This window comes from Antechinus flavipes, chromosome 6 (genome assembly GCF_016432865.1).
Source record: "Antechinus flavipes isolate AdamAnt ecotype Samford, QLD, Australia chromosome 6, AdamAnt_v2, whole genome shotgun sequence".
NCBI lineage: Eukaryota > Metazoa > Chordata > Mammalia > Dasyuromorphia > Dasyuridae > Antechinus > Antechinus flavipes.
This window is the reverse complement of record NC_067403.1, coordinates 249,354,080-249,368,410: the sequence shown is the minus strand read 5'-3', so window position 1 is coordinate 249,368,410 and position 14,331 is coordinate 249,354,080. Positions and strand designations below refer to the sequence as shown.

Here is a 14,331-nt window from a genome sequence, read left to right as displayed (position 1 = left end):
TCAGAGTGTCCTTACCTTCTATTCGTAAACACCACATCATGGACAGCCCTAGGGAAATGACAGTACAATCCCTAGTAAAGTGACTTGAAATCTTCTGTGAGACTGCAATACAGTGGCAAAACAGTGGCTTTTCTTCCACATTTTTCAGATCTGAAAGCACACGGGGAAGTTGCTCCATTTGCATGGTTGTGAAGACTTCAGTTTTATTCCTTATTGTTGGACATAAGCTTTTTCTTTGCTACTTGAATAGCAATAAAAGTGTGTTTTTATTTTCAATTGGTGAAAGAAATATAGATTTATAAAAGCCTTTTAGCCTTGAGGTGTCTTCTGAGATTAACCAAATTTCATCCATATATATCCTCTTTTATAAATTTATAAAGAATATCAAACTTTGCCTTCAACTAAGACTATAACTCAAATGTAAGTTGGTTTCTAGTCTCGTCCATCTTAAAATGAATGCTACTTTTCTGTCTTCCATTGAGCAATTAATTAGTTTTTAGTACTGTATGTTTTCTATTACTGTACTTTTTTTTATGGTCTCTGTTAGATGTTAATGGGGTAAGAATTAGGGCAGGTCTTGTCATTTGAGATGAAACACAAGAGTCAGAATGTCCAAAAGTTTAATCCATTTAAGTATGCATGTATAAATGTAAACCTTTAAGAAAAGAGTTTTCACCTTTTATGAAACTTTATATTATCAATGTCATAATTTCCAGTTAAGAAATGTCAAAAGATTTATTCTCAGTAGTTTTATATGACATGCTGAAAACCATATTACATTCTACAGTCTAAAATATACATAACTTTAAATTATTAGAGGGGACCTGTCCGTGTTTGTCCTTCAACTCTGAGTGATTTTTCAGTAAGAACTTAGATTTCCTGTAAGAAATTTGGGTTAAGTAATGCCATCTTACAGAGCTTTTCAGTAAACACTATGTGGCATTCTTTCATCCTTTTAAAATCATACAGTTTCTTTAGTTTATCATCAAAATGGTTAAATGGACCACTGGTTACTTAGTGAAATGTTTTTAGGCTAATTCATTTGTCAAATACACTTAGTCTTAATATACTCAGGTTTGAACATTTAAATTTAATCCATTTTTTAATATGTAAAGTCCATATTAAAAACTGCCAGGTTGTGCTTTTTGAACATTTGTTTTGACAGTACAGTCTACCAGTATATAGTAGTGATAATGTATAAGGTATTATCACAGAAAGCTTTCTATACAAATTACTAATGTGAATTTTTTCATTCTTTTATATTCAAGAAAAGATTGCCTAAAAACATTTCAAGAGTTTTAAACACACAAACACACACACATGTATATCATATATATGGTATATATATATATATTTTATATGTATGCATTATATATTTTATATACACTTACACAACAAACTACATGTTACTAGGCCATATTGCTGGTTGTTCAGCAGTGTTCAGTGATCAAACTTCATTAGCTAACAATTTTGTTAAACATAAGATCAAAGTAAATTATCATATGGTTTTCTTAATGAACAAAGTTTTAGTCATTTGTAAGACACATTGTTAACTACAAATGACTAATTTGTGATAGTCAAATGTTCTATAATTCATCTGTATTACTATTCAGTCCAGTTATTTATAAGTTAAAAAATAGTTTTTAAAATATTTTGTTTCTGGTTCTCCAGATCTTTGAATTTTTTTCTCTTTTCAAAACTGCAGTTTTATTTGATTTTTGCTGCATGAATATGAAGTAAATTAGTTTCAGAATGGACCTGGTAATTTTTTAATGTAAAATATTTGTAAAAATTTTAATATTTTGTTTTCCAAATTTATTTTCCTAGCTCATAACTCACAACTTTATTGCATTTATTACAAGATTTGCAGTAATTGTGGGGAAGAATAGTAGAAATGTAAAATTACTCAATAAGCATGGAATTGTTACCATGTTTGAATTTTTTTTCCTTTAAACAGATGGACACTAGGGCACGGACTTAGTGCTGCTATCTTGAAACGTGCACAGGTACACTTATTTTAAAGTTTTGCCCATTCAGGAAACCATCACTTACAATCTGTACCACAGGAACCAAATGAAGTGTGTGTATTCATACATGTGTAAAAAGTATATTTAAATATGCATACTTGGGGAAGGGAATCGTAGTCAATGAAATAATGTAAGATGCTTTTCATTTATGGATTCTTTACTTTTAACACTAGATACCTGGTCAAAAAGGTTTAAAGTTATTGTAGCTCTCCAATAAATTTCAGCAGTTAAATTGTTAGAAACACATAATAGCTAGTGATGAAGTTATTCTATTTTTTTTATACTGAATTTTGATTGTTTTGATGCCAAATTTTTTTAGTTCTAATCATTGGTGATGACTTGAAATAAGCAATTGTGCATTGGCATTTGGCAGTTCATTATTTCTGTAGACAAAAATTCATGGGGGTTTAGCTAAAATAGCTCTTAAGCTAACAAATAACAGTAGGTGATAAAAACAATTATTTATTTGTTACATTCCAATATTTGTATTTTAGGTTTCCTTTTACATAATTTCTTTTTTGTTTTCATGACATTACATATTTAAAGAAAATGAGGAAATAACTTAAATAATTGTGCTTTGGTGGATAATTATCAGCTAAGTTTGAAATTGTAATATTTTGATAAACCTGTAACTGTCACATGAATGCTTTTCTAATGTTTTAACACTGAATATTGCAGTTTCAACTTTGTATAAAGATTACTGCAATAAAGGAAGTGAATCCGAAAAAAAAAAAAAGAATAATTTTCCCAGCATTTTGCTTTATAATTACTTACTCTGTATTTACAGTGTGACATTTAATGATATTTCTTTTTGTATTTCTTTCTTTTATTCCAGCAAGAATGTAAGGTCTTTGAGGTCAATGACAATCTGTCACCTAAACAATGAGATCATTTGTATAGAAGTAACAGCATTTTGCTTTGTCACAAGAAGCTTTTTTAATAAATATTGCTTATTAGATGTATTAATTGATAGCTGGTCGTTTTTATCTGGATTTTGTGGGTTTCATACCATTTCTTTTTTAAATTGTATTTATTTTATTTTTAGTTTGTTAAATAAAATAAACATTTTCATAACATAGTATAATAAAAGAGTTAATTGTAGATAAAAACACATCTCTATTTTGTACAAGTTTCTATTTCTTTTAACATTTAATTAAGTTCTCATGTAAATTTCTTTTTTTCCCCTTCTCTCCCTCTCTTCTCCACTCTAGAGAAGGCTACTATTAGACAGAAATATGTAAATATTATTCATGACCAGATGGATGTAAAAGAGAATTCTATCAAACATTCCCTCTTCTAATAATCTAAGCAATTTGTATTTTTTTACATATTCCTTTTCACTTAAATTTTCAAATGTATTGGTATATAACTGGGTAAAATAATTCCTTATAACAAGTCTTTATAATTTCATTTTTTTGTTGCTGTCACATTGACTTTTTTCACTTTTATACTAGTGATTTTGTTTTCTTTATTTTAAAAAATGATTATCTAATGATCTTTCTATTATACTGTTATTGTCATTCTTCTTAATCAGATTATTGGTTGTTTCTATGATCTGTTTTTTTTTTTTAACACACTCATTCTTTAAGATTGTCATTTAATTTTTAATTATCTTTTAATCAATGTTTCAATGGCCCTTTATATGATATTTCTGCTTTTTTGCTTTTGTCTGAAATTTTTTTATATCCTAATACATGATCAATTTTTGTAAATGTATTATTTCTTACTGAGAAAAGGAATGTTGCTTTCTATTTTCATTCAGTGTGCTCCAGATGTGTATCCTATCTAGCTAATCTAAAATTATATACATTTCTTGCCCTTCTTTTTTATTTATTCCTTGGTTTATTCCTCAGCACAGGACAACATATTTATCTATTTCTGGGAGGGAAAGATATTAATACATAGTATTATTATACTACAGTCTCCATCTTTATTTCATTTAACTTTCCTTTTAAAAATGTAGATATTATAGTATTTGGTGTATATAGGACTTCATATTGATATTACTTCATTGTCTATGGTAACTTTTATCTAAATGTAATTATTCTACTAATCTCTTTCACTTAAATCTAGTTTAGCTTTATCTTTGACTCACATCATATTTGCCACCTTGTTTTTCTTGCATTAATTAAAGCAAAATAAATTCTCTCATTCTTTACTTTGTATGTGTATCATATTCTTAAATGTGTGTTTTTTTCAATATCATATTGTTAAATTCTAATTTTAATCCATTCTGCTATTCATTTTCATTTCTTGGATGAGTTCATCCCATTTAATTCAAAGTTTAATTACTATTTTTGAATTTACCTCCATCTAAATTTTACTCTTATCCTTCTAAATCTCTCAAATTCCTATCCTTGTTACAACAGTCTCTCCCAATACCCTCTTATTTTTTATTCTACCCACTCCTCTAATGATCCATTTCTTCTCCTCTTCCTCATCTTTCTAAATCTGAATTCACATTTGAAAATTGCCCTTCATATCCTGTCCCTCAACTCTCTCATCTCTCTATAAATTTAGAAGACTTCCACACTCATTGAGATGTACATGTTCTTTCCTTTTCACCCAAAATCTGATGAGAGTAAGGTTCCAACATTACCAACCCTCCATCCCCATCTGCTTCATTTGTATCAGTATTTCTTTTCACACCCCATTTTATGAGATAATCGTCCATTTGATCTTTTAATATCTGATTTTGGAAAAATACCTATGATACATAATTCACATCAAACCCTTCTTTCAAACTACCCTAATAATGAAGACAGTTTTAAGAATACCGATAACATTTCCATGTATAATAAGTGGAGTTTGATGTAAACGAGTGCCTTATAATTAATATTTAATGTTTTACTTATGCTTCTTCTCGATCTTTTATTTTTAGTTTTCCATTGATTTTTGGTCTCTCAGCTCATTGAAGTGTTTTTATTTTTTATTCAGATGAAGCTCAGCTCAGCTTAGCTGGATAACTTATTCTTGGTTGCAATTCCTACTCTTTTACTCTTTGAAAAAGAATGTTCTAAGAGCTCTGACTTTTAGTGTAAAAGTTGCTAGGTCTTGTGAAATCCTGGCTATATCTCTGCAGTGTTTAAATTGTATTTTTTCTTCTTGCTTAAAATATCTTCTCCTTAACCTGGGAATTTTGCAAGTTTGATATGACATTCCTGTAATTTTTCCTTCTGGGCTCTTTTTGACGTGATGAATAATACATTTATTTTTCTATTTCTCTCTTACCCTCTTGTTCTAGAATTCCGGAGGAATCCTTTAATAATTTCTTGTAATATGATACTGAATTGTATTTTTATCATAACTTTCAGGTAATATGAACATAAGAATTTATATTGCATATCCTCAAAGTATTCAAAACATCAGTTATTTTTTAAAGGCCATTTGAAATTCTCTTCTTTTTTTTTTCTAGTTGTATTATTCCTTTATTCTCTTAATAATATTATTCATTTTTTCTTGCTCAATTCTAGCTTTCAAGGAGTTATTTTCTTCCCTAAGACTTTGGATGTCTTTTTTTCCAATTGATTTATTTTCTTTTAATAATTTTCATGTATTGTTTCCCCCCTTATTATTTTATTGGTCTCTGTTACTGGATTTTTTAATTCTTTTTTTAGTTCTTCCAAGGACTCTTTTTAGACTTGTGAACATTTGACATTACTCTTTAGGTTAGGAGTGGCTTACTTTTTTTAACCTCATTATCTTTCTCTAAATATGAACTCAAATCTTTATATATATATAGTAACTACTTATGACCATGGCTTTTTTTTTTTTGCTTATTCATTTTTATTTTTGTTTTGTTTTATTTTTAATAGCTTATTAATGTTACCAGGCTTTAATTCGTGTTGCTTCAGTCATCATGTCCTCATTATTATCATTTCCTGAATTCTGTCTGGAGTCTCAATCTCAGGCACTTCTCATCTATCCTAAGCCACAGTTAGGACCTCCAATCTTGCTATCCTGAAAATGTTCTTGCTCCCTCTGGCTCCATACTCACTAGGACAACATATGCTCCCTTAGCCTCACCCACAGACATAGCCCAGGATTACATCTCCTTAATACTGCTAGATCTGGCATCCAAGAATTTCTTTTCAGTCCTCATTGCAAAATGTCACTGACTTGTTTATAATTTTTATCGAAGTAAACAATAACTGAATTTATATGACTGGTCTTTTCAACATAACAATGTATGAATTAGACAATTTCTCAATTAATTTGCCAGTGGGTTTGATTTCACCTTGTAATTTCCACTTTCATTTCTCACTCCTTTCTTCAAAAGTGAACTGAGAATTATTGTACTTGCATATAAGGAGAAATCAATGACTTATTTGTGTGGGTGGAAATAGTGAGTTTAAACCATAGCTATGGTAAATGGAGAGAATCCCATGATGTTTTATCCATCCCTTTTTCCAAAAAACAGTTTTAAAACCATTTATATGACCATTCAACAGGAAAAATCACTTCCTTTGGATAGAATGTTTTATCAAAATTAACACAATTGTAATTTGGTCTCATTCTGATAAGTTCTTAACTGTCTTCCATCCTTAATCTAATTTTGTCCCTATTTCTGACTTAATCAGGAAGTAATATTCAAATTTAATCTTCATCTTTTTGCTGTCATTATTACCTCTCCAAAGACTAGTTCATCTATCTGGGACACCTTTAGGATTTTCTATTATTAAATGTTTTTCTGTGTTCTTACATATATAAGAAGTTTTTTTTTGTTGTTTGTTTGTTTTTTTCTGTCAGCTTTCTGGGCATTATTCCCTTTCATTTTCTACTGTCAACTAATCAGTTCTTAAGTGATGATTTTAATTTTCCCTCACAACCTCCTTATCATTACATCCCATCAATCAAGAAAGACAAAGTAGAGTTAACTTCATACTGGTCTGGGATTTAGAAGAATCTAGGTCCTACATGCAAATTTATCTACTAAGAAGATCAAACACTATTTCTGTCTTGCACCCTCTATTTCCCTTTCTGACTTTTCTGACTTGGGGTCATATAGTTATAAAGGATGTGAGACAGGATTTGAATTCAGGGCTTCCTGACTGTACCTTATATTACATAACAATTTTGTCTTTTATGCTTTCTCTTATCCCAAGTTTGGTTAAGAATTTGCTTTCTAGCCATATTTCTTTACCCATTTCCCTCTATTTTTAGTAGACTTTTAATGTTTCTTAGACAACTATTTATTTGTAACTTATTAGGGTATCTAACTTAAGGTTAAAAGAAATATTTTATACAATTTAATTATGGTCTCATTTTCATTTTTCAGATGGCTGAAGATTAGATTGAAGATATAGTTTGACTATATCTAGAGATAATTAAAATCTAAAAAGAAATTGGGAGAAAGGAAAAATCTGTTAGCCACCCTAATTTTAATTGCATGTATGTTTATGATAATTTGTGCCTGCTTGACCTTTGATAAAAAAAAGTCAATGTTTATTATCCCATCAATCTTAGTTTTCTTTCTTTCACTGAGAAAAGTGAGGTGGAAAGTTCACCATTGCTGGCTCTGACCAACAGTAGATAGAAAGCTACTGCTCAGAATTAACATGGGAATGATTATTATGTTAGATAGGGAGTTCCACTCCCATTGATAGGGCATTTCTGAGTTTCCTTCAGATGATAAGATTCTGTGCTTTATCAAATGAGGTCTGGGATTGGATTATTTCTGAATTTTTTTTTCACATCTAAATATTCACGTCTTGCTCATACTATGTGGTCTTCTCTTTTACCCCAATTCTTGAATTAACTTTGAGTTCACCCCTTGACTGTCTATATTTTCCAGGGAAATTCACTGTGATAGGACCACAACAAGCAGTCATTGCTATGGTGGGCGGAGAGGCCATATTCCCATGCCACCTTTCTCCCCAGATGGATGCCCAGGACATGGATGTGATGTGGATTTATGGAGAGTCCTTAGAACTTGTGCATGAGTATAAATATAGGCAGGATTATCTGAAATATCAGCACCAAGAATATAAAGGGAGGACAGAATTTCTTCGAGATGACATTTCCACTGGGAGTGTGGCCTTGAAGCTTCATCATATTCGTCCCTCTGATGAAGGGAAGTACCGGTGTTCATTTGAAAGTTCCAGTGCTTATGAGGAAACAGAATACCAAGTGTATGTAGCAGGTGAGTTGTTGCCAGGTGTCCTGGGGCATGTCTGGGTAGGGGAGCAATTGTGGTGTTTTTCTGATGGCAACACACAGAATCCTAAACATCATGCCAGAGGGACAAAAGTAGGCAGGGCAGGTGTGAGCTAAGGTTATTTTGGTCAGAGGCAGCTGATTGAACTGGGAGTATCTGAAGGACTAATCTGAGGATGAAGTTCAAGGGTTAAGAGAGTGAAGAGCACTCAAGTGCTCAGATAGAATAATTAGAGCAATTCAAACCTGATACATGAACATAAGCAAAGAACATTTCTGGGGAGCAACTAGAGGGAGTCACAGTGTGAAAGATACTTAGTCAAATGTGGGGCTTTAAGTAATAGTTTTGCTCATAGTAGTGTGTGTTGACTACTTCAATACCTTTTAAATTGAGAGAAGCATTTTCGACCACCTCATGAAAACAAAATAGAATGAACTCTTGTACTTAAGCTATATGGGCTTCCATATATGTGTATGTGTGTGTGTGTGTGTGTGTGTGTGTGTGTGTATGTGTGTGTGTGTGATAAAAGCAAAAAGGGACCTCAAAGATCCTCTAGTCTAACCCTAATCTGAACAGAAATCCTTTCTATAATATCACTAACAAACTGCCAGCCAGCCTCTTCTCTGGAAGTTTTCCAAAGAAATGAAACTTATTGTCTCTTGAGGCAGTCTATCCAGAATTTGAACAGCTCTTACTACAAGAAAGAATATCTGCAATTTCCTTTCTGTACCTTCCATCAATTGTTTCTAATTCTTTTCTTTGGGATGAATTAGAATAAAGTCAATTCTCCTTTAATTTGATAACTCTTTAAACACCTGAAACCTATGTCTTATCTTACCTCAATCTTCTCTTTTCTTCTCCTGTTCCTTTAATCAATCCATCTTTCATACTTCCCTTTAATTCCCCAGTCTAGTCAATTCTTTCTTTGAAATGAAAATGCTTCACTTGTTAATGTCTATTAAAGATATGACTGGAGAGGCAAAGCCAAGAAAATGGAGTAAAGAGAACATTCTCTAGCTAAATGCTAGCTAAATTCCTTTCTAAACAACTTTAAAATAATGTGTCAAGTCAAATTTGCATAACCAACAAAAAGTTGAAGGGGGGCATTTTTTTCTTCCAGGACAACTTAGAAGGTCAGAAGCAGTGTCTGTGGCCCTTGTAAAGGGACTGACTTGGAACATGACGTTACCAAAAATAGGGCCTTGGAAGAAGTGGTGGTAGCAGGTGCAGTAACAGTAGTTATGAAACTATCACCACAGAGAGATGGAAAGGGGACTGAATACGTGCTAAGAATAATATTCCATGGTACCCATGTGTAGTATTCTTGGTGGTTTTCTGGTGATCTTGGAAATAGCCTTCGTTTCAGTAATCACCATGAGAATAGCCACGTGTTAAAGTCCAAATCCTTTAAGGAAAAAACACTGCAAGTAGGCAGAAAGAAATAATTCAAATACAGTGAAACCAGTCAGGGCTACACAAGTTTGGTGACTTCCACATTAAAGTGGATGGTGAGATTAGGATATTTCAAAAAACAAAGGAGTTAGGATTCCAGTCAAGAGTGCCTTAGGATAACAATTAAGAATACCCAGTAAAACAGAATGTAATCCTTTAGAAGGAAAGAAAATATTTAGTGAAATAAGGACTTTCAAACTTTGCTAATGAAAAAATTAAAACAATAAAATTTTGGTGTTCAAATACAAAACTTAAGAGAAGCATAAAAAGATTAATAGCAAAGAGAAATTATAAGGGATTCAATAAGGTCAAATTGTTTGTATTCCAAAATGGTATGACAATATTGTAAGTTCCAAGATCTGTCTTAATTAAGGCCCTTGCCTGTCTACTTTTACTGAGGGTATGAACCCGATTCTGTTATATTGTCATGCTATAAAAAGGAAAAGATGTGAATGAGGGATGAACTGGGAGAAGGGGAAAAGGAGAGAAAATGGGGGAAATTATCTCATATAAAAGACGTATGAAGAAAGAGTCTTTACAATGGAGGGGAAAATAGGATAATGGGCGAAGCAGGCAATGCTTCCTCTGACTCATCTGCACTTGTTCAAAGAAGGAAGATCTTATGTGCACAATTAGTTGGGAATAGAAATCACTTAATAGCAAAAGAGGAGAGAAATGAATTAAAAGAATACACAGAGGTGATAGGAGGGAGAACAGTTTAAGGAGTCAGTGTCCAGAGATGAAACAGCCTTTTGAGAAAGAGCAGAATAAAGAGAAAAAGAGAGAATGATAAATAGAAGTAAATGGGGTAGAGGGAATTACACAGTTATCATGACTATGATTTTGAATGAGATGAATTCCCACATAAAACAGAAGTAATAACAAAATGCATTAATATGGAAATGTTTTGCATGACTTCATATATATAATGCATATCATATTCTACCTATGAATGGTGGAATAACTGGAAGGATGGAAAAAATTTTGAGCTGAAAATAAAAAAAAAAAGAATGTTAAAATATTTGTCAAAAGTGGCATAATTGAACAAAACATAGGTCAGTAATGGAATGATCACTTGATCTGTTGTGGTTATTCAGTTTCAGTCACATCCAATTCTTGCCAAAGAAAACCCTATTTGGAAATACACAGTCATCCCAGACACAGAGACACATTGTGTGTTTTTCACATTTGATGCTTTCCCAATAATAATATTTGATAAGACATAATAAGGAGGAATAAGATAAAAATTCTTCTTGAATATTTCCTCTAGGAAATAATTTTACTTTTGTGTTGCTTTCCTTTCCTAGGCAAAGGCTCTGCTCCTCACATATACATTATGAGTGATGAAAATAAAAGTCTTAGGCTGGTATGCACATCTATAGGGTGGTACCCAAAGCCTGAAGTTCAATGGAGAAAAAACCAGGAAACGTTATTGCCACAAGACACTACGATCAAGAAGAAAGAAAACGGACTATTTTCTGTTGAAACATCAATCACAATTTCCATGAATTCCATAGTGAATGTTTCTTGTCTCATTGGAAACCCTCTCCTCAGACAAAAGTTGGAAGCAAGTTTTTCTCTGTCAGGTTAGTTCCCTCCCTGAGCACTAAGGACAACTTTGTGACCAGACTGAGTACATTTTGGTAGAAAGGAGAAGAGAAAAACTCAGGATTTTCAAATATTTCTCCTATTCATGTGTAATAATGCCAAAATTTCTACTTTTAAGACTCATAAGATTTTAGCTATAGAAAGAATTTTAGGAATCATGCAATCTAACCTCCTGATTTTACATATGAAGAGACTGAGAGTAAAGGTAGTAAAATTATTGCGTTGGACTATAAACATGTCCTAAGTACCTCATGTATTCCATGCACTGTGCTAAGTTTTAAGGGAATATGAAGCAAAGAAATAAAACCACAACCCAACTAATAAAATAAAAAACCCACCCCAAAGCAGTCTTTACTCTCAAGGAGCCCACAGACTAATGTGGGGGAGGCAACATGCAAGAATCTGTGTATCAACATACATGTTCAGTAAACTGGAGATAAACACAAAGGGAAGCAGTAACATGAAGGTTTTATAGGTAGGCTCTGTTCTTTGAAGGGAATATATCTCTTCTTGCTACCACCTAGTGGCTTGTCATCTCAAATGATGAGAGGGACCAAGAGTTACTCTGCTCATGAGCCTTGTGCCTTCCTTCTCCTGCTGGGTGTAGGATGTCCTTTAAGAAAAAAGGGGCCTGCCATCTTCATCTTCCCCAAAGGACATTCCCCTGTCCCAAAGAAAAGACTTCCATCTGTAACAGCACAAGATAACTTCTCACTTCCTGCTGCCAGTCCAATCTCCCAACTGGTATGTGGAGAACCTCTGGTACAAAGAGCAACAATCTATTGTTTGAGTTCAGGTCCATAATATCTGTCCTTTGAGGGAAGAGTAATGGAAAAATTAGTGATGAATGGGTCTACTTTCTCCTACTCTGAAGGTTTGCTCTCCTTCTGCTGCATCCTTTTCTTGCCTAATTTCCACCTTGTGAGGAAGGAGAAGGAGTGAAGCTGGTCAGCCTTTGCCTCTGGCCCCAATATCTAACTTCTCAATGATGAACAATCTTATACCTATGCGTGTGCTTCATAAACTAATGATTCTGATCCTCCTCTATGGATCATCTTTCAAACCCCAAACCACCTCCGTAACCCAAGGTCTTATTAGTATTTCAATCAGCCCTCCCACTCCAAATTTTAATCAAATATCACCCAGTTTTTCCAATGTACCTCTTGGAATGCCATAGGTAATGGACTTCTCTTCATCCTGAATCTTTTCCTCTTCCACTTTCTGATTTCTAGATCTTTCTGTTACCTGGCTGCCCCTGGATGGCACAGATTCCCTTCTACTATTTCCAATATTGACCTTTACTCATTAGCCAATGGGTCAATGGTCAAAGTGGGGAAATTGCCTTTTCCTTGTTGCACATTGCCACTTTCAGGCTTTCCCTCTACCTCCTTTTCTCAATAACTTTTCTTCTTTTGAATTTCATGCTGTAAACATTTACCACACAATTAAGTTCCCGGTAGAGATTTTCTTTTGACTTCCAAGTCATCCTTCTTTCCACAATGACTTTGGCACATGACTCACTATTTTTCTCTCCTCTTCAACCCCTATACTCATAATAGAAAACTTCAATATACATACTGAGTATGGAGATTTTAAAAATGTAAATATTGATAATTTATTTTTAATAAAAGTGGTTTCATTTGTTACTCTATGTATCTTATTTAATGCTTTTAAAAACATGATTCTAAAAAGCAATCCATAGGTTTAATTAATCTGACAAAGCAATTCAGGACACACAAAAGATTAAGATGCTCTCCATTGGAAGGAAGAGATAGAATACACTAGGTATCTGCTTTGATGACGGTCTTCCTCTAACGCTATTTTGACCATTGAAGCAAAAAGATATTTATAGAGCAGAGCAGACATACTTAGGACTTCTAGTGACATGGGTCCTTATTGCAGCCCAAGTTCTTTCTTTCTTCATCTCTATTTAGCCCACCAAACATTTCATTGCTTTTCATACTGAAATGCTTTGTATGTGAAGGGTTGTCCTTCTACACATTCGCACATGGGCAGTGCTCCTTTTCCTTCTCAATTGAATTGCTTGCAGTTAGTTAGCAAGCATTAATTAAATAGTTTGTATGTCTCTAGCACTGTCCCAAGCAACAGGAATAAAACGAAAGGCAAAAGACAATCTATGTTCTAAAGCATGCCACAGTTTCACATATTTAGGTGCAAATAATTTCCATTTGGACCAAAAAACCCTCCTTCTTTGCAGCATTAGCCATACAGTTTCTATTCCTGACTGCATAAGCTGCCTTTCTTGCTGTGCTAGTACCCAGATCAGAGAGGAATCTATGTTTGCAGGTGCTCAGAAAGTCCTTTGACCAGAACACTGGTTAGAAAATCAAGGACCATCCTCTAGAGACATTTGGGAGTTGGGGATTGAATGATCCAAGATTTAGTTTCTTTTTTCTGTAAAATGAGGAAATTTCACTATTTAATGCAATCACCAAATTGAGCACTAATTCAGTGATCACTAAAAACCCCTGATTCTATTATATAACTATGTTTTGAATTTTTCAGATGACTTATTTACAAATGACACTCCCGGGATTGTGATATGGATTGTGATTGTGGCCCTTCTCAGCACTGTGATTCTTATCCTTATTTTTGTGATCTGGAAGTTAAAAAATGCCAAAGGTAAAGATCTGTGCAATGTAGATTATTCCAGCATGAAGTAGAAGCCAGAGATTCTGAAACAGAGAATGTTCAGACAAGGGCAATCCCTCTGTCAATACAGGTTAGTTCCCTCTAGGCAAGGAAGAATGTTAACAAATTGTTGAGAGCCCTGAGAGGCTAAGGGTCTTCTTTAGGGATGCACAACAAGCATGTGGCAAAAGCAACTTTCTAACTCAGGTATTTCTGATTTGGAGAATAGCTCCTGACCTATTATTCCATGGTTCTTCAAAATATATACAGATAGAATACATTTGTCATATTACATATGTATAATATACACAAATTTATATATATATATATATGCATAGACATGCATGTGAATACACGAATACATACATACATATATATATATATATATATATATATATATATATATATATAGCTATTTTCATTAGTATAAACACC

General features: G+C 33.1%; 1 protein-coding gene across 1 annotated transcript in view; it reads left to right on the top strand.

Annotated features, from left to right (window-relative positions):
• Positions 1–14,331, top strand: part of LOC127540546 (butyrophilin-like protein 9) — a 229,211-nt gene that overhangs the window by 191,169 nt on the left and 23,711 nt on the right. The window contains exons 6-7 of the mRNA XM_051965270.1: positions 10,944–11,222; positions 13,771–13,887. Of these exons, the coding sequence (XP_051821230.1) occupies positions 10,944–11,222; positions 13,771–13,887 (396 nt within the window). The remainder of the gene's footprint in view (positions 1–10,943; positions 11,223–13,770; positions 13,888–14,331) is intronic.